The sequence below is a fragment of the Cnephaeus nilssonii genome, assembly GCF_951640355.1.
Source record: "Cnephaeus nilssonii genome assembly, chromosome: 20".
NCBI classification, from domain to species: Eukaryota; Metazoa; Chordata; class Mammalia; order Chiroptera; family Vespertilionidae; genus Cnephaeus; species Cnephaeus nilssonii.
Genome location: NC_137091.1, coordinates 52,119,566 through 52,145,280, shown reverse-complemented (window position 1 = coordinate 52,145,280; position 25,715 = coordinate 52,119,566). Strand labels below are relative to the sequence as shown.

At 52.3% G+C, this 25,715-nt stretch overlaps 1 protein-coding gene across 1 annotated transcript; it reads left to right on the top strand.

Annotated features, from left to right (window-relative positions):
* Positions 1–205: 205 nt before the first annotated feature.
* On the top strand, positions 206–23,725 carry LOC307116179 (histone-lysine N-methyltransferase PRDM7-like; the record flags this gene model as incomplete). Its single annotated transcript, XM_079799850.1, is given in 14 exon segments — positions 206–292; positions 682–739; positions 10,446–10,651; positions 11,485–11,601; positions 11,822–11,945; positions 12,160–12,267; positions 16,155–16,204; positions 18,611–18,767; positions 19,363–19,464; positions 19,662–19,933; positions 20,338–20,405; positions 21,477–21,617; positions 21,619–21,670; positions 23,648–23,725. Coding segments are annotated over 14 exon segments (1,620 nt in total).
* Between the last annotated feature and the right edge of the window lie 1,990 nt (positions 23,726–25,715).

Here is a 25,715-nt window from a genome sequence, read left to right as displayed (position 1 = left end):
GTACTCAAAGCGAGGGAAGGTAAGAATAAGACATGTTCCTAGGACAGTAGCATAGGTTAGAATGACAAGTGCAGACACTCACTCCTTTCTGCTTAAAGCAAGGAAACTGCAAAGCCATGCCTTGCAGACACGCATGCACAAGGCTGTCTTTTTTGTTCACAGGCTGATATCACGGGGAACACCAAGAAAGACGTCTACGGCGCACATGGAAGAGTTTCCCTGGCAATACTACCTGCAGAGGCAGCAAACGCTGAAAACCCCCTGCAGCAAACAGGAGGTGCAACGCCAACAGGTGAGTGCCTCTGGAGGGCCTCTGCGGGAGCACAGGAGAACTTGTGCCCTGGTCTGCCTGTGGGAGTGGGAAGGCAGCCAGCTGTAAGGACAGAGCGGAAGCATCCCCTCAGGGCAGGAGACAAAGCCCTCTGCTCCGAGCTGGGGGAAAGGTGGGGCTGAAACTATCCACGTGTACTGCTAGCAGCGCTAGGCAAACAAAGCAGACAGGTGGACCAAGATACTCTCCATTCAGCAGACAAATACCCTTTGTCTCCCTGGGGACAAAGAAAACAAAGACGGGGAAGGGAAGGCAGAGTGTGGGTGAGATAAAGGTGAGCCCATCAGAGAAAAGCTGTGTGGCATTGGCATAAACAACTGATATTCATGACACGCTCACCCACTACACAGGGAAAAGAAAGACATGAGACCCTGCTGTTGCTGCTGCTGCTGCTGCTGCTGGGGACAGGTGACTGGAGGACAGGCTGTGGAGGCGCAACTTGCTCGGACACCACAGCCATCACGGATGACCAACCTGACTGTTGAGCAGCATGCACACGGACGGACAGCACCACGCATCACCATCCTACTGCAGACACAGAACCCAAGGAGCTCATAAGTAATACCCGCTCAACAACAGCTGAGAAAAGGACACATGGACATGAACGTACCCATTCCCCCTGCCCGGCCTCTCCACAATCCCTAGCCCTGCATAACCCTCCCTGACATGCCCCCCTCATACCACCCTGCGCCACAAGTGCTCTTCTGTCCCCCTGTCCCCGGCCCCAGCACCCTGGTGTGGTGAGTGTCAATGCTTTCTTCATGGATGAGCGACTCCGACCAACATGGCAAGGGGAGGGGGACACGGCATGTGACAGGGTGGACACTGGGAGGAAACAGGGAGCGACTGCAGCCAAAAAAGTGAGGGAATGCGTTGCGTGTTTTGGGGGGAGGCAGGGTCACACGGGGTGAGTGGGCAAAGGTATCAGGCAAAGGCAATAGTTCTCGGGTAACACCCACTAGAACAGTGCTTGGATCATGAGAAAAAGGTGGCAGCTCTCTGCTGGCAAAGAGGAACACTCATGAAGCACACACAGCAAGAGGTACCCTACAGGGAGCGGGACACCAACACTTTACTCCCTGATGACATGTCGCTGGGTTTATGGCAGGGTGGGAAGAATGCTTGGGACTTTGTAACGGGAAGGACTGCACACACAAAGGCAGACAGCTGGAGAGCTCAGGGATGACAGCAGGAAAAGCAAAGACACTCATGTCAAGGGCACCCTGGCAGAGAACCCAGGAAGAGTGCATGCATGACGAAAACAGGGTGCCTGCTGGCTCCCCACAGTCTGTGGGCAGTTGTGAGGTAAAGGTTGAGGACACAGACAGAAATTGACTCAACCACCTTGCACACGTACTCCCAGATTTATTTGAATGCACTGATCTGACACAAGCAGTAAACAACAGTGAGCACACGCTCACACAACAGTCCATAGGGGGGTGGGGGGAAAAGATACACTGAGGGGATGATTTGCGGGAACAACGGGGCGGGGTGAGGGGGTCGAGTGGCAGAAATCATGCCTGCACGGATGGGTGGAAATGAACCGGCAGAATAGCCACTCTTCTAGAAACCCAGTCAGCGCTGCGAATGTGAAAACATGGTTACAACAGCCCTGGCACTTGTCTTCACAGCGATCAATGCTCTCAGAAGTGGGTCTTTTTGCCAGTAGAGGGCAGCACACATGCAGACACAATCACAATGTAGTAGACATTGGACACAACTGACAGATCACCGAAATATCAGCGACCTACCTCAGCAGGCACGCGCAAGCAATGCCGTGACATGGGACGGTTCCCACAGCCGGGCCTGTGGGTGGCAGCAGTGCCACCAAGGGTGGGGGGCCGAGAGGCAACACTACTGTTGGAGATCTAGCGGGATCAAGGAGTTCTGGCTTTACTGCCATAACATGCAGCAGGGACTACCAGTGCCTCTGCACACCTTGGGCAGAAAGGTGGGGTGCTTGGAACACAAACCCTCCACGGTTGGGGTGTAATCCAACAAAGCAGTGCCAGGATTTCAGCTGCTGGACAGCAGCAAGAGCAGCCATCAATCAGGGCTGGGGAGATGGAGGGCTTTGCTCCACTACTGTGCAAACAGAAAATGCACTTATTGCCCATAGACTTCCTGCAGCTGCCCAGGTCTGAGGAGCCCATGAGAATAGAGGTCAGCAGAAGCAGGTTGCTAATGCCACAAGGGTGATGGCACAACCTTTAAACAGCAAGCAGGGAGACGGGGGCCACTACACTCATGGGAGCACTAGGGGAAGAGAACAGAAGGAACGAGGGAAAAGTGCACAGCAGAAACACGGATAGACTTAAGGGGGCGGGGGAGTTGGAACTGTTATCACTCAGACCTCAGGCAGACATACAAAAACAATGGGCCGACAAGGAATAGAAACATGAAAGCACACCACTTGCAATGTCAAGTACCACCTTGAGATACTGATCCATACTCACGGGTCCCCAGCTCACAAAAAGATACCCATACTGAGCACACAGCAATATCATAGAGTCAATAAGGGCTGAGGAAGGGGTGAAGGAATACAGGTGGTGAGGAGCAGGATGTGCACAGGGTGGGCTCTTGATTCCACAGCTCAGGAGCACAAACCCCCAAGAATATAGACACTAATGGGGAACAACAAAAAGAATGAAAGTACTGCCAGTTGGGAGACTTGTGATGCAAACATAAGAGCTTCCATGACGAGCTCCTGTGTGAATCAGATGGTGGAATAGGGAAGGATGGGGGTCACAGCACATGGAATCCCAATGACAGGTAAAGGTGACGTACAAGATGCACACATGGCCAGAATGCACACAAAGGAATGGGACATGCTATGCAACAACCCTTTTTGATACCTCTGCTCACTCACACTGCAAGGAAAGTGGGTGCAAATGAGGACAGAACAAATTCTGCCGCTAGCCAATTCTAGAGGTGGGAGTGAGAGGGGTGCAATCATCCTGCAGTACACATTGTACTGCAAATTGAGGGTTGATTCTGCTCTGCATAATGCAGTAGCAGCAGATCCCCCTTGGAGAAACTACAATGGCAGGACACTTGAGGGATGAAAAGCAGTGCAAAGATAAGGCTTGCAGGACTCAGGACAAGGGCAACAGTGATAGCTCAAGACTAGGAAAATGGTGGGGGGTGGGGATGCACTTTGGTACAAGGAGGAGAGGGACAAGCTGGATTTAGTGTCAAAAGCTTCCCTTGCAAGTGCAGAGCAAATGGAAGCCCATGAAGATTCACCATCTGCAGGAACTGGGCAAGCGGACAGGAGGCAAGCATTCTTCCCATTCATCTCAGCAGCATGGAAAGTGGCACAGCAGCCCAAAGGGTTTCATTGTGGTGCGGGAAACTAGGCTAGGACACGGTAGAGGACTGACACACCACAGCTAGAATACCACCGCAACTACACCAAACAGACAGTAGCACCTGGGGCTGCCCACCAAAAAAAAAAAAAAAAAGGCCACCACAAACCCTACATACCCCAAACAGTTCAATTGACATTCAGAAAGCAGAGAGCCAGGAGTGATGGTAAAACTGAAACACACCGCCACTTAGAAGAAACTGAAGACTCAGGTGGGAGATGAATGAGCAACAAAACAACACAGCATGGGAGAAGTATTGCATACAGCATCACACACTACACATGCAGTATCATAGCAGAAATGTCCAGGACCATAAACTGCTTCTTAAAACAGAATCCTTTTGGTGGAACATGGGGACTGGCATTGGAGAGGCAGGGGCAAAATCAACACTCATTACCATAGCTGACCAATGCTGGAAAACTGGAGGACAAAATCATGTTCTACAGGTATTGCACAACTGCGTTTGGGTTAAGGGTGGGGGACAACATGACGTGGGTCACATAGAGGAGACTATGGGTGCTACCAAAAGTAGTACTGTTGGGAAAAAATCATTGGGGGAGAGGGGGTTGAAGAACACGGAGGCATCAGCCAAGACCTGCTTCGGCCTGATGCTGCATGTCTTCCTCCACGATGTGTGCTGATTCTCATCCCATCATCCGGTGTCCGCTGCTCCCATAAGACCGTGGAGTAGGGGTTTGCGGGGTGCTGTGTGCTGGAGACTGTTGAGGAGTGGCAGGGAGACTTTGAGGACTCAGAATACCAGGCGGGCTGGTATTTATAGTGATTGCAGCAGCAATCGGTGGACAAATAGAGAGCATGCTCACTCAGCCAGACATGACACACACTACTGCGGCATCCGAACAACACGGAGCCCATGAGGATAGAGAAGGTCAGACAGCAGGTTGCTCGAACCACAGTAGTGCTCACACATCCTTTAAAGAGCATCCAGGAGGTGGGGATAGTACACTGTCATGGGAGGACTTGGGGAAGGTTACAGGAAGGAAGGGAAGGAAAAAATGATCAGCAAAAGGTCCATAGGCTGTAGGCGGGGGGGGGGGGGGGGGGGCTTTGCTACCACACATGTCTAAGACATCCATACACAAACACAATGGGCAACCAGGGAATGGAAAAGGAAACACACCAATTGAAAGGGCATGCCCCACCTTGAGATGGTACTCAGTACTCACATATTCTCGTCTCACATTGATGGAGAACTACACCCCTGATAAAAGACTGGATTCTGTGTTAGAGATCTGGGCCCCGGGATAATCTTCTCAGACCTACAATGATGGTCTGGGACCCGGATGGAGGTCTGAGCCCCAGATGTAGGTCTGGGTCCTAGGAAGGCAGTTTGGGCCAGGGAGCAAAGTTGGGCCCCGGGGGGAGTTCCAGTAACTCACCTGGACATCTGGGTTATGGAATGGTGGTCTAGGTTACAGATAGAGAACTACACCCCTGATACAAGACTGGATTCTGTGTTAGAAACCTGGGCCCCAGGATAAACTTCTCGGACCTGCCATGATGATCTGGGACCCCGATAAAGGTCTGGGTACCAGGAGGGCATTTCAGGCCAGAAAGGGAGGTCTGGGCCCAAGGAAGCGGTCTGGTACCTCACCTGGACATCTGGGTTATAGAATGGTGGTCTGTGTTACATATAGAGAACTACACCTCTGATACAAAACTGGATTCTGTGTTAGAAACCTGGGCCCCGGGATAATCTTCTCGGAGCCGCCATGATGGTCTGGCACCTGGATGTAGGTCTGAGCTCTTGATGAAAGTCTGGGTCCTAATCCCATCACTCTAAAACCATCAACATAAACCCATCAACCTAAACCCATTCAACCTAAGCTTATCACCCTAATCTCATCACCCTTATTCCATTAGCTTAATCCCATCAACTTAAACACATCAATATAATCCCATCAACCTAATCATATCGTACCTCTCTGTACGGACTGGCTGCCTGAATAACGGCGGCCTGCACAGTACCCACTGCCGCAACCTTAGTGGGCTCCGTTTTTCTGCCTGCCTCCAGGAAAGCGGCCTCCAACCTCTTGGCTACCTGAGTAGAGGAGGCCAGCACCTGCCTGCCTGCCAGGGTAAAGGCCCCGTGCCCTGTACTGGCTGTGTCCTTAGTGGGGAGGGGAGGGAGAGGGCCTCTGCGTACCGAAGGTCAGTAATGTCGGTCTGCAGCATTCGGCCTGCCTCAATAATGGCGGCCTCTGGCGAGGATGCTGTGTCTCACGGTACTCAGCACCTTGCTGGACGAAGTGGCTGCCTCAATTATGGAGGCCTGCACGATACCCACTGCCAAAACCAGAGCGGGCTTCGTATAACTGCCTGCCTCGAGGACTGCAGCCTCCAATCTCCTGACTGCCTCAGTAGAGGCGGCCTGACCTGCCTGCCTGCCAGGGTAAAGGCCTTGTGGCCTGTATTGGCTGTCTCATTAGCGGAGGCCTCTGCCGTATGGAAGATCTCAGTACTGTCGCCCTGCAGCGTACGGCCTGCCTCAACAATGGTGGCCTGTTCTGTGCCCACTGCCGCAGCCAGAGCGGGCTCCCTAAAACTGCCTGCCACGAGGACGGCAGCCTCCAAACCACTGGCTGCATGAGTACAGGAGGCCTGCACCTGCCAGGGGAAAGGCCCTGGGCCCCGTACTGGCTGCCTGGATAGCAGGGGCCTGCGCCGCACACAAGGTCTCAGTCATGGCAGCCAGCAGCAGCCGGCATGCGTCAATTAAGGCGGCCTCTCAGGAGCACCCTGTGTCTCGCGGGCCTCAGCACCTCACTGGATGGACTGGCTGCCTCAAAAATGGTGGCCTGCGCCGTACCCACTACCTCATCACCAAAGGGCTCCTAATAACTGCCTGCCAAGAGGACGGTGGCCTCCAACCCCCTGGCTGCATGAGTACAGGAGGTGTCTCTCTCTCTCTCTCTCTCTCTCTCTCTCTCTCTCTCTCTCCTCTCTTCCTCTCTCTCTCTCTCTCTCTCTCCCTCCCTCCCTCCCTCCCTCCCTCCCTCCCTCCCCCACCTCCCTTCCACTCTCTCTAACATCAATGGAAAAATATCCTCCATGAGTATGAACGAAACAAAACACAAAAACAAGTCTCCGGAGCCTCTGACACCAAGACACACAGTCGCCTCTGGGCAGCAGGACTGACAGAACAGAGCTGGTGGGAACCCCTCTCAGAAACATCCCCACAAATCCACCCCTTGGGATGGCGTGACGCCTCCCCCACCCCCACTGGCCAGAGGCTGTGCAGATCTGGGGTCAGTCCTAGAACTGCCTCCCTTGAAGGACAGACTTCTGACTCCTGCTCAACCCCTCAGACGCTGGGGCAGGACGAAGGGAGGACAGACACAAGGAAACCAGCTCGGCTCTGAGTTCCTGTTTCCCACGGACTCCTCGATGCAATACTCACTGCGGGTCGTGCAGCAGATAGAAGCAGCCTCACTTTCTGCTCGTGTCCTCGAGAACCCAGGCCGCTTCTACTTCTGCCAACCCCGCCTTCCCACTCACCCAACACCCTCCGAACACCTGGCTGGCCCCGCGGGCACACACTGTTTCTTTCTCATCGGACAGGGCCTAAAGAGGCCCTTTGACGTCGTTATGTGAACAGGCTCCTCGCTGCACCTTTGAGGAGGACGTCCTGCCTGAACCTCAGCCCAGCAGTCTCCGGGGCCCCCCTCAGGGGCCAGGGCAGGAAGAGGTGTAGAACCCAGAGCCGTGACTTCATTCCATCCAGGGACAGAATGATTGCCGCCTGCCAGCCTCGCTGATTTTCTGTTGTTGTTTCTGGATAGTGGTCACAGGGCTTTAACTGCAATTTCAGCACCTAGGACAGAGGCATGGCGTGTTGTTCCTTAAATGGCCACAGGGAGGGAGCAGAGGATCATTTTTGCGCAAGAATTGGCTGACAGGTCTAGTAGGTAAGTATATTGTTCCATAGACAGACATATACACGTACAGTATAATCAGTAACTTACTTAAAGGAAAATAAAAGCGTTTATGCCACAAACCAGTGTATAAGTTTTTATACTTATACATGCTCTATTTTTACATTCCAGTGAATCACAATGTAAGGAATGCTTGTTCTTACCACATTTCTACAGGATTATTTCATCTTTCATTATAAAGGAGACAGACTAGTAGGTATCAAGCAGTATCCTTTCAGTTACAAGAACTCTTTTCAAAACCACTGTGTTTCCATATTTTCTTTTCATTGAAGTTACTTCAAAATAAGATATGTGCACTGTGCATAGGAATTTGTTCATAGTTTTTTTTTAAACTATAGTCCGGCCCTCCAACGGTCTGAGGGACAGTGAACTGGCCCCCTGTTTAAAAAGTTTGAGGACCCCTGCTCTAAGAGTTCCTTGGTTCTTCTCTGGTTTTCTGTAACAAAAATAGAGAGCAAGAAACATCGAGGACATGAGAGAGACAAATTGATTGGTTGCCTCCCACACACCCCCACACCTGAGGAGGAGCGAACCCGCCACCCAGGTCTGTGCCCTTGACACACACACACACACACACACACACACACACCGGCAAGGCTCTAACCACTGAGTACACGGGCCAGGGCTGCACCCCTTCCTGTGGGGCCTGTAATGGGCTTTGTTCTCTGCACCGCACCCCTCTTCTGACTCTCCACCTCCACGTTATTGAGGTTTCCCTTTATTACATTTCACAGCAATGACTCCAGCAGCTGGCTTATTTCCAACACATGGAAGTGACCTTGTTTTTTTGGGACCAAAACTAGGCGAGGGCCAGACACTTCCCATTTTACCTTCTTAAAGCGGGTCGCAGGTCAACCGACCCTCCTCTGTGCACCCTCTTTACATCGATGTCTTCTTTTTGTGCAAAATACTTTCACTCTTGTGTGTGTGTGTGTGTGTTTTGTTTTATCTGTGTCTTATTTCTTTTTTTTAACATATTTTTATTGATTTCACAGAGGAAGGAAGAGGGAGAGAAACATAGAAATATCAATGAGAAAGAATCATTGATCGGCTGCCTCCTGCAGCATAAGTCCTTGACAGGAATCGAACCCGGGACCTTCCCGCTGACGCTCTATCCACTTAGCCAAACCGGCTAGGGCTGTGTCTTATTTCTGAAGCCTTTTTAGACCTGCATTACTTGAACATGCCTCTTACTCACCAGGTCACTTCTTTGGGATTTAAAGTTCTCCCGGTGGCTTTCCTATTTCCTTCTTGTTTCCTTTGTTCCGGTTGAGTCTCGGACCCTGTGGAGCGAACCGTCTAGTCAGAATCACCGTCTCCCCAGAATGCAATTCCCCGCCTAACACGTGGCTACACCGTTCTCGCTAAGGAAGCGCACAAATGGGCCTGAAAGGAAGTCCGGGTCCTAAATACCATCTGGTGGAACAGAGACTCGGCCAAGCGGCAGGAAGGCCGCGTCACCCCCAGACCTGCGCGAGCGGGGAGCTCCGGCTCCTGGGGTCCCTCCGCAGGAAACCGAGCCCTGGACACCGGCCAGCCGCGCCTGGCTGAAGGCTTCTTGACAGACACTCGCAGGACCCAGGGCAGCCAATCACCGCGGGGGAGGGCGGGCTCTTTCTGCCCGTGACTGACAGGAAGGCTCCACCCTGCGCCCCGCCCTTTCCGCGTTTCGGACCGCCCATTGGCGGGCAGGGCCCCGTGACCGCAGCACTGATTGGCGGCTGGCGCTGACGCGCTCTAGAGGCGGGAAGCTCCCCCCCCACCCCCCCGGGCCCCACGCCTCACACCTCCTGAGGGCGGGAGCGCGCAGGGCTCGGCGGGGACCTCGGCCAGGTGGGCAGCACGGCCGGGAGACTGACAGGAAAACGGGGGCCTCGCGTGTGAACCCCTTTGCCTCCGGCCTTCAAACTCCAGCCTCAGACCCTGGGTGCCCTCTTCCTGAGAGGCTCCCAATCCTGTCAGGAGGACCCCAAGCCTCCGCGCCCAGATAAACACTAAATCCCCAAAAGCTTAGACCCCCCAACACACCCAGAAAACCCCCATTCCCCTGAGCCCAGGTTCCCTAAACATAGCACCCCCAGAAAGACCAAATTACCCAACTCAGAGACCCTAAACCCCGGGCCGGGGAACTCAATGTCCCAAAACCTGAAGCCTGTTCCTGAGAGACCCCAAATCTCACAAAAGTCCAGAATCCTCTCACCGGAGCACCCCAGGTTTCCTGGCCAGAAAGACCCCGGTCCTGTCCTGAGGGGCCCCGTCTCCTCAGCCTGCCACGTCTCTGCCCCATGAGACCGCGCCTCCTCCGGCGTCTATTGCTCCCGAACCACCGGTGCAATTCCTGAACCGGTTCTGTCCCGGCACAGCGTCCCCAGCCGTCAGGGCGCCTCCACCTCCACCCCCAGGGCCCTCAGACCCCCGACCGCGCCCCTCAGTCCCCCCCCCATGCCCCTCAGCGCCCCCATACTCCTCAGCCCCCCCGACCGCGCCCCTCACTGTCCCTCAGACCCCCCCTGACCTGCCCTTGGGGAAGCCTCAGACCCCACAGATCGCACCCCTCAGATCCCCCAGATCGCGCCCCTCAGACCCCACGGATCGCGCCCCCTCAGATCCCCCAGATCGCACCCCTCAGACCCGCAACCGCGCCCCTCAGACCCCCCAACCGCTCCCCTCAGACCCCCAGATCGCGCCCCTCAGACCCGCAACCGCGCCCCTCAGACCCCCCAACCGCTCCCCTCAGACCCCGGAACGCGCCCCTCAGACCCCCCAGATCGCACCCCTCACACCCCCCAGATCGCGCCCCTCAGACCCGCAACCGCGCCCCTCAGACCCCCCCAGATGGCGCCCCTCAGACCCCGGACCGCGCCCCTCAGACCCCACAGATCGCGCCCCTCAGATCCCCCAAATCGTGGCCCTCAGACCCCCCCAATGCACCCCTCAGACCCCCCAACCGCGCCCCTCAGACCCCCCCAGATCGCGCCCCTCAGACCCCACAGATCGTACCCCTCAGATCCCCCAGATCGCGCCTCTCAGACCCCCCGACCGCGCCCCTCAGACCCCCCCAGATCGCGCCCCTCAGACCCCCCAGATCACGCCCCTCAGACCCCACAGATCGCGCCCCTCAGACCCCCCAGATCACACCCCTCAGACCCCCCAGATCACGCCCCTCAGACCCCACAGATCGCGCCCCTAAAATCCCCCAGGGGATCGTGGCCCTCAGACCCCCCCAATGCACCCCTCAGACCCCCCTGACCGCGCCCCTCAGACCCCACCAACCGCGCCCCTCAGATCCCCGGACCGCGCCCCTCAGACCCCCCCCCAGATCGCGCCCCTCAGACCCCCAACCGCTCCCCTCAGACCCCCAGATCGCGCCCCTCAGACCCCCCAGATCGCGCCCCTCAAACCCCCAACCGCGCCCCTCAGACCCCCAGATCGCGCCCCTCAGACCCCCCAGATCGCGCCCCTCAGACCCCCCCAGATCGCACCCCTCAGACCCACAACCGCGCCCCTCAGACCCCCCCAACCGCGCCCCTCAGACCCCCCAGATCGCACCCCTCAGACCCCCCCAACCGCGCCCCTCAGACCCCCCCAACCGCGCCCCTCAGACCCCCCCCCCAGATCACGCCCCTCACACCCCGCCCTCCCCCCGACAACGCCCCTCAGGGCCCCTGAGACACCCCAGCTGCTGCGGGAAGGAGTCCGCCCCTTGGTGGGTCTGCGTGGCCGCGGCCTCGGCCCTGACCCGCCCTGGTCCCCACGGTCCGGGTCAGTCCTGTGGGGACTCCCTGCCAGGCGGGAGCCGGGTTCCCCTCAGCACCTCCTCCTTCCGCAGGCACCGCGGCCTCGGGCTGGGGGCTCGGGTGGCAACACCATGAACCCCGACAGGTGCCGGCAGGAGCGCCCCGAAAGTCCCGAGGAGGAGGCGAGAAGAGCGGAGTGCAGGCCCACGGTGAGGGGGGTCTGCGGGGAGGTGGAAACAGGGGGGTGGGCTCCGCGGGGAGGTGAGGAGGGGGTGGGGGAGGGGGGTCCATGGTGGTTGGGGTGGAGACGGGGGGGGACAGGGGGTGGGGTCCGCGGGGAGGTGAGGAGGGGGTGGGGGCGGTGGGGACGGGGCGGGCCCCCCTCCGGTTCTCACCTGCGCCGTGGCTGACGGGGGTTCTCTCCTCCAGACCAGGGACGCCTTCAGGGACGTGTCCGTCTACTTCTCCCGGGAGGAGTGGGCGCACATGAGCGCCTGGGAGAGAGCGCGGCACCGGAACGTGAAGAGCAACTACGAGGCGCTGCTCAGTATCGGTGACCGGGGGGAGGGGGGAGGGGGCGGGGGGCTCCGTCTGCAGCCCGTCCAGGGCACCCAGCGGGCGGGCACTGTGCTCCTCCGGGGCTGACGCTGCCCCGACGGGTCTCCGGCACCCAGCCCCACGCTCCGTCCCAGCCCGGCCAGCGCTTGCTCTGGTGTTCGTTCCCCCTTCAGCTCTTCGCTTGCAGGACAGGCTTTCTTTCTTTCCAGGTCTCAGGGCCCCTCGGCCGGCTTTCATGTGTCACCGCAGGAGGACCTCCAAGCCCCCGGCGGAGGACGCTGAGGACTCTGATGAAGAGTGGACCCCGAGGCAGCGAGGTACGGGCGGAGGGTGCGGAGGTGTCTGAACCCGACCTGGGTGTAGGTCGGGCTGCATCTCCGGAGTTACCAGGGATAAGCAAAATGCAAAACAGTGTTAGACAGTCAGGGGCTATTCACATAAACTCGTTTTTATTAGTACATTTACTGAGAGAGAGAGAGAGAGAGAGAGAGAGAGAGAGAGAGAGAGAGAGAGAGAGAGAGAGAGATGAGAGAGAAACCTCCATCCGCTGCCTCCCACATGGCCCCCCACCGGGATCGTGTGGGGTGGGGGGGTGGGGGGGCGGGGGACCTGGGCTTGAGCCCTGACGGAAATCCAACTGTGACCTCACGGTTCATAGGTGGATGCTCAACCACTGAGCCACACTAGCCAGGTTCACATAACCTCTTTAAACGTGTAAAATAATTATATATACAGTATATTTATTGCTGATATTATTACAGAGATCGCCCATTTCTCCGCCTTTGCTCACTTCCACCCAGCCCCACTCCCCAAATCTATAATAATAAAAACGTAATATGCAAATCCATGGGGAACAGCCCCCACTGGATGACCAGCTATGACACCCACTAGCGCCGGACCAGCCAAGGCCTGTGCAATGCAATTGGTCGGGCCCCACCATCCCCCATGATGCCCTGCAGAGGGAGGCCAAGTCCACTAGCCACTGGGTGATCAATGGGGGCTCCACATCACCCCATAGAGGGAGGCCCAGGCCACCAACCGGCTGCGCTGGCTGCTGGGAGGGGCCTCCCTCTGCAGGCGATGGATCACAGGGCTCCCAGACTGCCAGAGGGCACAGGCCGGGTTGAGGGATTCCCCCCCCCCCAGTGCATAAATTTTGTGCACTGGGGATCTAGTATATATAAAACAGATTTAATACACTGAGTGGCCAGATTAATATGATCTCTGAAAGCATAATAATCTGGCCACTCAGTGTGTGTGTGTGTGTGTGTGTGTGTATTAGAGTCCCCGTGCATGAATTGGTGCATGGGTGGGATCCAGCCAGCCTGGCCAGGGGGAGGGGACATGGGTGGTTGGCCGGCCTGCCTGCTGGTCAAACTCCTGGTGGAGGGGACAATTTGCACATTAGCCTTTCATTATATAGGATATACACTGAGTGGCCAGATTATTTTGCGTTCAGAGATCATAATAATCTGGCCACTCAGTTTATATTTTAAGCTGCTCTCCCTCCAGGAGCACACCCACCCCTTTACCTCCCCGCTCTTACACACACACACACACACACACACACACACACACACACACACCAGGTGTGCATCTCCTAATCTAAGGGACCCGGAGACTTGCACCAGGGAGTATGAGCAGCGGCAGCTCATTCAAGCTAGCCCCTTGAACCTCTCTCCAAGACCCCTTTCCTATGACTTTCCAATGAGCCGAAGCAGCCCCGCCCAGGCGGATTTCTTTCCTGTAACCTTTCTAGAGAGCCCAGCCTAGGCTCTCTCCTGTTGCTTCTTCTATCCTAAGCCCTTCCTTGTTTCACTGTTCCCAGCTTTAGTAAACATTCTCTCAAAATAAAAATAAATAAGTAGCCCTGGCTGGGTGGCTCAGTTGGTTGGAGCATCCTCCCGTACACCAAAAAGGTTTCAGGTTCCATCCTCAATCGGGGTGTGTACAGGATACAACTGATCAATGCTTCTCTCTCACATCCATGTTTCCCTCTCTTTCTTTCTCTTTCTCTCTAAAATCAATAAACCCCCTGGGCGGCCCCCCAAAAAAATTTTTTAATAAAATAAACATAAACATAAACATATATCCTCAGGTGAGGATTAAAAAATAATATAGGGGGATAAATGGTGATGGAAAAAATTAAATAATTATATATTTATAGAACATTAATAAGTAAGTATACAAAAAATACAAAAGAGAATAAAAAATAACTAATTCAGAAGAGTTTTTCATCACATAGAAGGAGGAAGGTCTGACAGGTGAGCAGTGCCCTAAGATGGCTTGGGACATATGGGAAAATTATTAGCCATGGTGGTTAGGGGGTTGGGTTGTGGGCCAGGCTAGGTAGTTCCTCGTTGTTTCAGGTTCCATGTCAGCCAAGGCATCATCTTCCAGGTTTCATGAAAGTCTGGTTGGTAGAGTCCGTAATTCCATGGGTCTGAGGTTGAAACAGCTGAAGTCACGACGTTATCTCTATCTTGCCCGAAACTTGTTTCTGTGGTGAACAGACCTGAGTCTTTGTTCCTAAGACTGGGTGATGCTGATCAGAATCTAGTGATCAGGGAAGGTGGGCACAATGCATACGTGCAAAGGGGGAAAGATAAGAAAGAAGGAGGCAAGGTGGTCCTGGTGCCGTCGGACTGGACAAGGCCAGTGTGAATACAGAAGACAGAAAGGAGAAAGGGCCAGGTTACAGAGTGGAGTTTCTTTGCAGTTACATGACCTTTATTATATTTTTGTCGCAAACGGCCAATTTTTTTTTTTCTTTTTAGGGCAATTTTATTTTTTACATCCTCACCCAAGGATATTCATTGATTTTAGAGAGAGGAAGAGCGGGAGACAGAAAGAGGGTTAGAAACATCAATGTGAGAGACGAACATCAATCAGTTGCCTCCCGTTTACACCCCAATAAGGATCGAACCTGAAACCTTTTGGTTTAAAAGACGATACTCTAACCAACTGAGCCACCCAGCCAGTGCTAGACCAATTTAAATATATATATTGAACAGAGGATGAAGTACAGATGGGGTTTTGTCTATTTTTAAACATTTTAAGAAAATTAGTTGATGCTCACAATAAAAGCATAAGCCTAATGAAACATCAAAAAACATTTTCCAATCCTCCTTGATCTGTCCTAGGATTACTCTCTGATTCAGAATTCTGTGTCCCTAATAAAAATCTCCAGATTTTGAAACAATTACCAACCAAAACTGATTTCTCAGCCGGCCAGCATGGCTCAGCGATTGAGCATCGACCTATGAACCAGGAGGTCACAGTTCGATTCCCGGGGTCACAGCACATATATATATGTGTGTATATATATATATATATATATATATATATATATATATATATACACACACACACACACACACACACACACACACATACACACATACTAGAGGCCCGGTGCACGAAATTCGTGCACGGGGGTCCCTCAGCCCAACCTGCACCCTCTACAATCCAGGAGCTCTCAGGGGATGTCCTACTGATGGCTTAGGCCCATTCCCCGTGGTTCTCTGCTCTCTGCGGGCCTGGAGGTTTCACTGCAGCCATGGAGATGAAGCCCCCATACCCTGCTCTCCGCTTTCTGCCGGCCTCCCCATGCGCCATGTGAAGGAAGCCCCAATGCCCTGCAGTGTGCTCTGTCTGCCAGGCCTGGGGGCTTTGAGGACACTGACACACTAAGGAAGCCTCCACGCCCTGCTGTCCAGGCTCTGTTTGCAGGGCCTGGGGCTTCCCCGCTGCCGCAGAAGCCGCCATGCCCTGCTGTCTAGGCACTGTCTGCAGGGACTGGGGCTTCCCCGCTGCCAGGGAAGCCTCCAGGACCTGCTGTCTGGGCTCTGTTTGCAGGGCCTGGGGCTTCCCTGCTGCTGCTAAGCCTCCATGCCCTGCTGTCCCGGCCCGGCTCTGTTTGCAGGGCCTGGGGCTTCCCTGCTGCTGCCGAAGCCTCCATGCCCTGCTGTCCAGGCTCTGACTGCCGTGTCTGGGGGCAGATCAAAAACCCCTCCAGAGGCGAATACAGCTTCGCTGCTCCTGCCGACAGGCTGAACACTCCAGCAGCGGAGCTGAGCGGACTGGGAGCCGCTATCTTGTGGCTATTGGGGCCGCCATTTTATCACAGAGTGATGGTTAATTTGCATATTACTCTATTATTAGATAGGATAATTTTTTAAATTGATTTCTCACCATCTTTTAGTTAAACCTTCTTGGGTGGCCTTCAGAGTGGAACAGAATAAACATCAGAAGGTGAGTATTTCCCAAATCCTGTTGAAAAGAAAATCTTTCTCCTGGATGCAAATGTAGGGAAAAGGAGGAAAAATCAGAGTGCACCCTAGGAACTACCACCTTCCTTTCCTGACCTCTTCAACAAAATGCCCAGTATCATCTTAGGAGTTAATAACAACAGCAACAATAGTAGCTACCACTGGTTTTATCTTCACAATGCTTCAGACTCTAAGAATTCTACCTGAATAAACTCACTTAAACCTTACCACAACCCTATGAGGTAGGTACTATAACTATCAACATTTCTGATGTGGAAACTGAGGTTTCAGACATATAGAAGTGATTATATGTCTGAGATCACAGTAACGGTATCGTGTAATCTAATCCATACCTTCTTCTCTAAACCACTTACAAGCTCATTAAAATTTCCCTGACTGATTATTCCAAGCGCAATTCTTCTCTGCTATGCTGCAGTGAGCAATGCACTAAGACTTCCGACTCCCGGAAGCTCACTGACATATAGGAGTTTGCACGGTGGATGGTCCCAGATGAAGAAGGATGTAGGAACCACAGCATCAGAGCCTCCCAGTCAAATAAAAGAAAGCATATCTCAACTCTGGGGAGCTTCAGGTTTGACGGTTGAGAAACAATAAATAATAAAGTGACTTAAGGGCCTCATAGAGGTGACACACTATTCAATAGAAGCTCATCCATCTGGAACTGGTTTCGAATGCCCATTCCAGTAAGAAGAAGTATGTCTTCTTCCTCTGAGCTCTCCTTAGGGCAGTGTCATCTTGTTTGAATCATTTGCTCAGCCTGCCTACCTCTACATTGTAAGCTCTTTGGTTCATACCTGATTCTTCTCAGAAGTCCCAGGCCAAGCTCAGGGTCCCCGAGGGCCCCCTGAACGTTTGCTGAATGAGTGCTTTCAATTTTACAAATTAAACTAGAAGAGGGTCAATGAATAATGGAGATAATTTACATGTGATTTCAAATATAGAGATGGCTGAGAAGTAAATTGATAGCAGGACTGTAATCTCACATTCAAAGACCTCACAAAACACTGGTGAACATCATTATATTTCATGTTCATTATAACATCAAGAATTAGCATGTTATAGGTCAGGAAACTGAAGAGAACTAGCTAGTAGCACAACCTTATTCAAACATAATTGGTAGGAACCAACTAATCTAATTACAAATATTCTTTCCATGATATAGTAATTTGCACATTTTAGCGTAATTTTTTTTGTCATGATAATGTCTGCCAGCCATTTCTTTTTTTTTTTTAATATATTTTATTGACTTTTTACAGAGAGGAAGGGAGAGGGATAGAAAGCCAGAAACATCGATGAGAGAGAAACATCGACCAGCTGCCCCCTGCACACACCCCACCGGGGATGTGCCCGCAACCAAGGTACATGCCCCCGACCGGAATCGAACCCGGGACCCCTCAGTCCGCAGACCGATGCTCTATCCACTGAGCCAAACCGGTTTTGGCCAGCCATTTCTTTTTAAAAATATGTTTTTACTGATTAGCGAGAGAGAGGAAGGGAGAGGGAGAGAAGCATCAGTGAGAGAGAAAAACATGGATCGGTTGCCTCCTACACAGACCCCAACCTGGGATCTAACCCATAACTGGGACATGGGCCCTGACTGGGAATGGAATCGGCAGCCCTTCAGTTCAACCAACTGAGCCCACCAGCCAGGGCTCTTCGAACTATTTCTTTTCTTCTCTTTTTCTCTTTCTTTCTTTCTTTCTTCTTCCTTCCTTCCTTCCTTCCTTCCTTCCTTCCTTCCTTCCTTCCTTCCTTCCTTCCTTTCTTTCTTTCTTTCTTTTTTCTTTCTTTCTTCTTTCTTTCTTTCTTTCTTCCTTCTTTCTTTCTTCTTTCTTTCTTTCTTTCTTCTTCTTTCTTTCTTCTTTCTTTCTAATTCTCAACCAAGGATATTTTCTCATTGATTTTTAGGGAGAATAGAAGAGAGAGGGAGAGACAGAGAGAAATATCGATGTGAGAGAGACACATTGATTGGTTGCCTCCTGCATAAGCCCAGACCAAGGCCCGGGTCAGGGAGGAGGAGCCTGCAACCAAGGCACTCGCCCTTGGCTGGAATTGAACTCAGGACCCTCCAGTCCGCAGGCCGACACTCTCCACTGAGCCACACTGGTTATGGCCCAACTATTTATTTTCTTCCCAATATCCTTCACTCTCACTGTTCTATAAAAGAAAGAGCCTTAAGACATGGGTTCTAGTCTTGGATTCACAACCCACATTGGCCATTTCTTTTTCCTTTAATATTCATACTTCCCAGGTATTTCAAAGAGTTGTGGAAGTGTTAATTAAAGCCATGTATGTGAGAATATATCCTAAGCCCTACATAATTAAATTAATGTATATTACCTTTGAATATGTGACTTTCACGTTGAAGGCAAAGTCCAGGGCGCCATTAAGTAATGAGTCTAGTTTGAAGGAATCGTCAGGAACAGCAAATTTGTTGACCGCAAGTGGCTCAGAGCAGGCCCAGAAACCAGTGCCCCCTTCTGGAGAAGCAAGTACCTCTGGACAGCACCCTAGACGGAAATTGGGTAAGATAAAATAATTTGGAGAGTCCAGTTCCACTAATTCCCCTAGAAAGGATGCTCAGTATGGCCTAGGTATGTGTGGTGGACTTTGCATAGGCCTGGATTTGAAACTGGAGTTAGTACTGGAGCTTTGAGCAAATCTTACCAACTCTCTGAGCTCCTGAATGCTAATGTGTAAAGTGAACAGAAGGAGACATGGGTCACATATAGTTTGAAAGCATTAAATTAAGTTTAAAACAATTGACACATGCAAGATGTCCAATAAATCCATCTGTGATAATACCAACCATATTCTCTTGGTGTTGTGTGCCTAGGTCTTTACTCAGTGTCTAATACATAATGTGCCCTCAACACATATTTTATGAATGACTAAAGGTTGGGAGGTTGAACCTGATAATGGGATCATCTAGAAACTAAAATTGAATCAGCCATCGGTAGTCAGTGTGGCGAGCTACTCTTTTAGTTAACCGAGGAAAATACTAGAGAATATAGAAGAACAGGTGATCATTTGATGGGAGAACATTGTGTGTTTTCTGACAAGACAGGGACTAACGTTCCAGACCTCACCCCCTCGTTCACCTGCTCTTCTCCCACGTAGACACCAGGAGAAAAGAGATCGAAGTGAAGATGTACAGCCTACGAGAGAGAAAGGGCCGTTTCTACCAAGAGATCAGCGAGCCCCAGGACGATGACTACCTCTGTAAGCTGACCCTCACCAAGGGGCATGCTCTGTCTTGAGCAATAATTTCACCTGGCCATTGGGTGCCCCAATCATTCCATTCCTCTCGTAACCGCGAGTACAGGATTGAGGCTCACTGATGTGAGCTCTTTCCGAAGCTCTTCATGTCCAGGAGCATGCACTGCACCCTCCCTAATCCCTGTCGCTCTTGCCTCCAGATTGTGAGAAGTGTCAGAACTTCTTCATTGACAGCTGTGCTGTGCACGGGCCTCCTACGTTTGTAAAAGACAGTGCCGTGGACAAGGGGCATGCCAACCGCTCAGCCCTCACTCTGCCGCCTGGGTTGAGAATCGGACCATCAGGCATCCCTGCGGCTGGGCTTGGAGTGTGGAATGAGGAATGTGATCTGCCGGTGGGCCTGCACTTTGGCCCTTATGAGGGCCAGATCACAGAAGATGAAGTCTCAGCCAACAGCGGCTACTCCTGGCTGGTGAGAAGTTAACGTCTTCCCTGTCCTCTGGCTTCCCACGTCCCTCCTGTGGCTTGGTGGGCCCCCACCTGCCACATGCTAGGACATGGATGGGGATAACATGGTTAGCTGTGTAATGAGCGGACTTTGCATGAACATGGAGCTCCTCTCTAAGGGTCAGAGGGTAAATGGGAGCAAAGTGGTACAGACTCCTCCCTTGTGGGGCTCCTACTTACGGGAGAAATCAACTCAGATGTGTAGATGATGAGTAAGAAAAATATTCTGTGATCCCCACTGGCAGCTGAATCTCCATGCAGGCTGAAAGAGATGTGATGGTAGTTCATACTTATTCTGTTATGTACACACACACACACACGCACGCACGCACGCACGCACAGCCTTTAACTTCTTTTCCTGAAATGCAGATCACCAGAGGGAGGAACTGCTATGAGTACGTGGACGGAAAGGATGAATCTCAGGCCAACTGGATGAGGTAAGGTCACTAGGCCTCTGCGTGCCAGAGAGGACACTCATGCCTCACAGCCCACATGTCTTTCCTTCCCATCATGCAATGGTCTCCTCAGTCCTCTGTTCCCCTTTCTTCTCCACACAGTGATCTTTCCCATCAAGAGACATTTAGGAAAAGAGGAGGTAAAGTATAGCATATGTCCTCAAAATACAAGTCTCCAATTTGGGCACTGGATTACTCTGTGATTTATCTAATGGACGTTAATTAAACACTTATTATGTTCCAGTTTAGAAAAAGGAATTCATTATTTAAACAGATCACACAACCCATGTCCTTATGGAGGACTTATTGCACACAAACATGAAAAAATTATTTCATAAATATTTAACCAAAATTTTCATATTTTTCAAGAAATTCCCAGTGCCCAGATAGTCTTAAACCAAGGATCATCTAAGCCTGAGAGGGCAGCACATCAACCCAGCCTCGGTTCTAACTAGAACTGGGTGCTGGAGCCGCAGAGCAATAGTCACGGCCCCTTTCCTGAGGGGCTATTGTATCAGGGGATACAGATTATGAATAAACTACTATTGCTCTGTGTTATTTTCCTAAGACAAACAGACCTCCAAGGTTCTGTGGGAACCCGGGGGAGGCAGCGGAGTGATGCCTCCAATAAAGTGTGGGGAGCCTCCGGAAAGGCCTCTCCAGAGAAGGTAGACTTGGGCTGAGTGCTGCATGATGTGAGCGAATCCAGAAGCAGAGCCCTCGATCAAGCACCGAGTCCCGTGGTGCGACACAGAACCTGACTTGGAGCTTAGAGACGCTAGAGGTCACGGGGTTTGATGGGGAAGTCCGTAATCCGGCTTTGGAAAGGGCATTAGGCAGGATGAGCACTGTGAGCAGGACTTAGAGCCTGAGTTCACATGACCTGTGACACAGGCTCGGACATTGAACAGCACGTTCCTCAGGAGCGTAGGGGGAGTGGGTGACATCAGAGCTGAGGCCCTTAAGCATCAGCGAGGAGCTGGACACGGATATGACAGGGAGTGGGAACTCATCGCCTGTGGTTTTCTTTCCTTGTATCTGCCTCAACCCCAGGTATGTGAACTGCGCCCGGGATGACGAAGAGCAGAACCTGGTGGCCTTTCAATATCACAGGCAGATTTTCTACCGAACCTGCCAGGTCGTGAGGACAGGCTGTGAGCTGCTGGTCTGGTATGGAGAAGAGTATGGCCAGGAGCTGGGCATCAAGTGGGGCAGCAAGTGGAAGACGGAGCTTGTGGCCGGGAGAGGTGGGCACCACTCTGTTCAACATGGAAAGAAATAACTCTGAGAAGTTTTCATGGTCCAACTCTCATATAGAGTGAAATCCATTCTAGAGTCAGTAAAGCTTCAACTCAGATACTTCAGAAATTAATGATTCATTACATAGGTCTTTGATTCTTAGGAACAATTTTAATATTTTTATTTTTGTTCTAATTTTTTTTTGTGCCCGTCCCTCCCCCCCGCTGGCCCCTGTTCTAATTTTTTAAAATATGCTTCTATTGGTTTTAAAGACAGAGATGAAGGGAGAGGGAGAGAAACATCAATCTTCTGCCTCCTGCACACTCCCTATGGGGGGGGGGGGGGGGTCAAGTCTGCCACCCAGACATGTGCCCTGGCCAGGAATCAAACTGGCTACCTCTGGGTGAATGGGACAATACTCAACCAATTGAGCCACACTGGCCAGGGCTAATTTTTGTTCTCATTTTTTAAATACTTCACGCACAAAATACACAGCATCATATAGTGCCAAAAGGATTAGAGGGGGAAAAAAATTTTCAGGCACCTACCAGCTCTCATCAAGGCGGTTTTTTCTGACCCTTTTAGCTGTTTCTTCTTCCTTTACTGAATATTTCTAAATGAAATGTGTGTGTTACCATGCATTCATTCATTATTTCAGTGACTTGTCATGTGAGTGGTGCCACACAGGGTTCCTGGGAGCTGGAAATGCAGAGTAACACGATGATCAGAATCACTGCTCCTGAGCAGCTGGCTGGTGAAGGAGGGAAGCCCAGGCATACGTGTGCATGTGCTTAATGTTACACAGTGATTAGCGATTCGGAGAAAACGTGCCCAGGACTAGTGCCTGGGGATCAGTGTGAGGGGAGGGTGGGTGTGTCAGTTTCGGAAGCTCAGGGAGGGCTTTCTCAGGAGATAATATTTATGACACGTGTGGCACAGGGTCCCGGGCAGAGGGAGCAGCCAGTGCAGGGAAGGAAAGAGGGGCATTGAGCTGGCTGAGGGGCACTCGGGTCTCAGTCTCGGTACAGAGGGTAAGGACGGAAGTTGGACAGGTGCCTAGCAGCCTGGACAGACAGTGCCGATGATCCAAGCTGAGATACTGGGGACTTTCCTGAGTGAGACAGGACAATTGCACAGTTTTCAGCTACAGAGTGGCATGTTCTCTGTTCTAAAATTATGCTTTGTTAATTTTTTGGAAAATAAACTTCAGTGAGGAATCCCCTCCGAGATGATTTCAACTCCAAGTGAGAGAGGATGGCGGATTGGCTGGAGAGGGACGGGAGTCAGGAGTGTAAGAAGCATGGTTGGGGGCATATTTTTGTTGTTGTTGTTGTTGTTAATCCTCACTCACCAGAGGATATTTTTCAACTGATTTTTTTTTTTTTTTTGAGAGAGAAAGTAGAAGGGATGGGGACAGACACAGAGAGAGAAACATCAATTGCTTGCCTCCCACATGCACCCCAACCAGGGCTGGGGATTGAGCTTGCAACCAAGGTATGTGCCCTGGACTAGAATTGAACCCAGGACCCTGGAGTCCCCAAGGCAACGCTCTATCTACTGAGCCAAACTGGCCAGGGCTTTCCATTGATTTTTAGAGAGAGGGAGAGGGAAAGTCAGAGAGAAATATCAATGTGAGAGAAACACATCGATCAGCTGCCTCCTGCACATGCCCTGACCAAGGCACATGCCCTTGACTGGAATCGAACCCGGCACCCTTCAGTCTGCAGGCTGAAGCTCTATCCACTGAGCCACACTGGCCAGGGCTGTAGAAAAGACGTTTGATACGGGTCTCTGGATTTCTGAAGAAGATGTAGTGCATACAAAGAAACAGAAAAGTAGATTGTGAAGGAACACTGTGGGAGGCACAGCTTGCACTGTCAACGTAATGAGAATGATTCCTGGGTCAGGTCTTACCAGGGGACAGAGCATACAGCGCAGACAGCTGTGTCCACGCCTGCCCTGACCAAACCTTTCTCCTTCAGCAGAACCAAAGCCAGAGATCCACCCATGTCCCTCCTGCTCTGTGGCCTTCTCCAGTCAGACATTCCTCAGCCAACATGTGAAACGCTATCACCCCTCTGAGACTCTGCCAGGGGCATCTGCAGGACAACACTGCCAGTCAGAGGAACCCGGCCCGGAGCGTGAGGATCAGCAGCAGCAGCATACTGGTACACATACCTGGAATGACAAAGCTGGAGGTCAAGAGGTCAAAGGAAGGCCCACACCTCTGCTTAAAAGGATCAGACAGAGGAGAATTTCAAGGGCCTCTTTCAAGCCTCCCAACAGACAAACGGGGAGCTCCAGTGAGCGTGAGAGAATAATGGAGGAAGAGCCCAGCACAGTCCAGAACGTGAATCCAAAGAGCACAGGCAAATTATCTGTGGGAGTAAGAATGTCAAAAATTGTAACAATCAAGCATGGAGGGTGTGGGCAAGGCTTCGATGATGGGTCACATATCAACACACACCAGAGGACACACTCAGGGGAGAAGCCCTATGTGTGCAGGGAGTGTGGGCGAGGCTTTACAGATAAGTCAACTCTCATCACACACCAGAGGACACACTCAGGGGAGAAGCCCTATGTGTGCAGGGAGTGTGGGCGAGGCTTTACAGATAAGTCAACTCTCATCACACACCAGAGGACACACTCAGGGGAGAAGCCCTATGTGTGCAGGGAGTGTGGGCGAGGCTTTACAGATAAGTCAACTCTCATCACACACCAGAGGACACACTCAGGGGAGAAGCCCTATGTGTGCAGGGAGTGTGGGCGAGGCTTTACAGATAAGTCAACTCTCATCACACACCAGAGGACACACTCAGGGGAGAAGCCCTATGTGTGCAGGGAGTGTGGGCGAGGCTTTACACAGAAGTCAAATCTCATCACACACCAGAGGACACACTCAGGGGAGAAGCCCTATGTGTGCAGGGAGTGTGGGCGAGGCTTTACACAGAAGTCAAATCTCATCAGACACCAGAGGACACACTCAGGGGAGAAGCCCTATGTGTGCAGGGAGTGTGGGCAAAGCTTTGGACGGAAGTCACATCTCATCACACACCAGAGGACACACTCAGGGGAGAAGCCCTATGTGTGCAGGGAGTGTGGGCGAGGCTTTACAGATAAGTCAACTCTCATCAGACACCAGAGGACACACTCAGGGGAGAAGCCCTATGTGTGCAGGGAGTGTGGGCAAAGCTTTGGACGGAAGTCACATCTCATCACACACCAGAGGACACACTCAGGGGAGAAGCCCGGGGTTTGCAGGGAGGGTGAATGAGTCATTAGCCCTAAATCGCACCTCAGCAGCCACAGGGTGAGTGTAGGCACCACATACCTCATACCCCAGCTCTGAGGGGGCTTCAGAGGAAGTCGGGGGGCCCCTTCCCCTCCCCAAGAGTGTAGTTAGTAAAGAAGTAACGGGTCAAACAAATCCTCCACTGTCATAACGAGAGGCAATAGACAAGCAGTTGCGTAAGTGCTCCGGGATGTCAGCACTAATGTCCCCCATGGTGCTTTGGCCTCGTTTTAATAAAGTTTGTGTCCAGACAAACCTGAAGCCTGTGTCCCTCATTCCCCTTATCACTGAAAGCAGAGGTCCAGGGGCGCTACAGAGAACCCTCAGCCCCAGAAACTCAACCCGGAAGGCAGAAATCTGGAATCAGTCCAGTGAGGTTCATGCGGGGAAGAGGGATTGAGACAGACTCACCAGGAATGGGAATAGCCCCCCCACCCTCACCCCTTGGGTTTTCCTGGCTCCGCCCCAATTTCTCTGACGTCTGTAACCTCTGAAAGCCACGGAGGGCGTGTGCGCGTGTGTGTGCATGTGTGTGTGTGCGTGCGAGTGTGTGCATGTGTGTGTGTGTGCGAGTGTGTGCATGTGTGTGTGTGCGTGCGTGTGTGTGTGTGTGTGTGTGTGCGCCTGCGTGCCCGTGCATGCACCAGTGTTGCCTCAGTCTGGGTACTGGTTGCCCTCACCCTTCTTGCTGCCTCTGCAGCGTCGGCATCTCACGTGGGCACAGCATGTGGGCGCCAGGTCCGTCCACAAGGGTTTGAGTC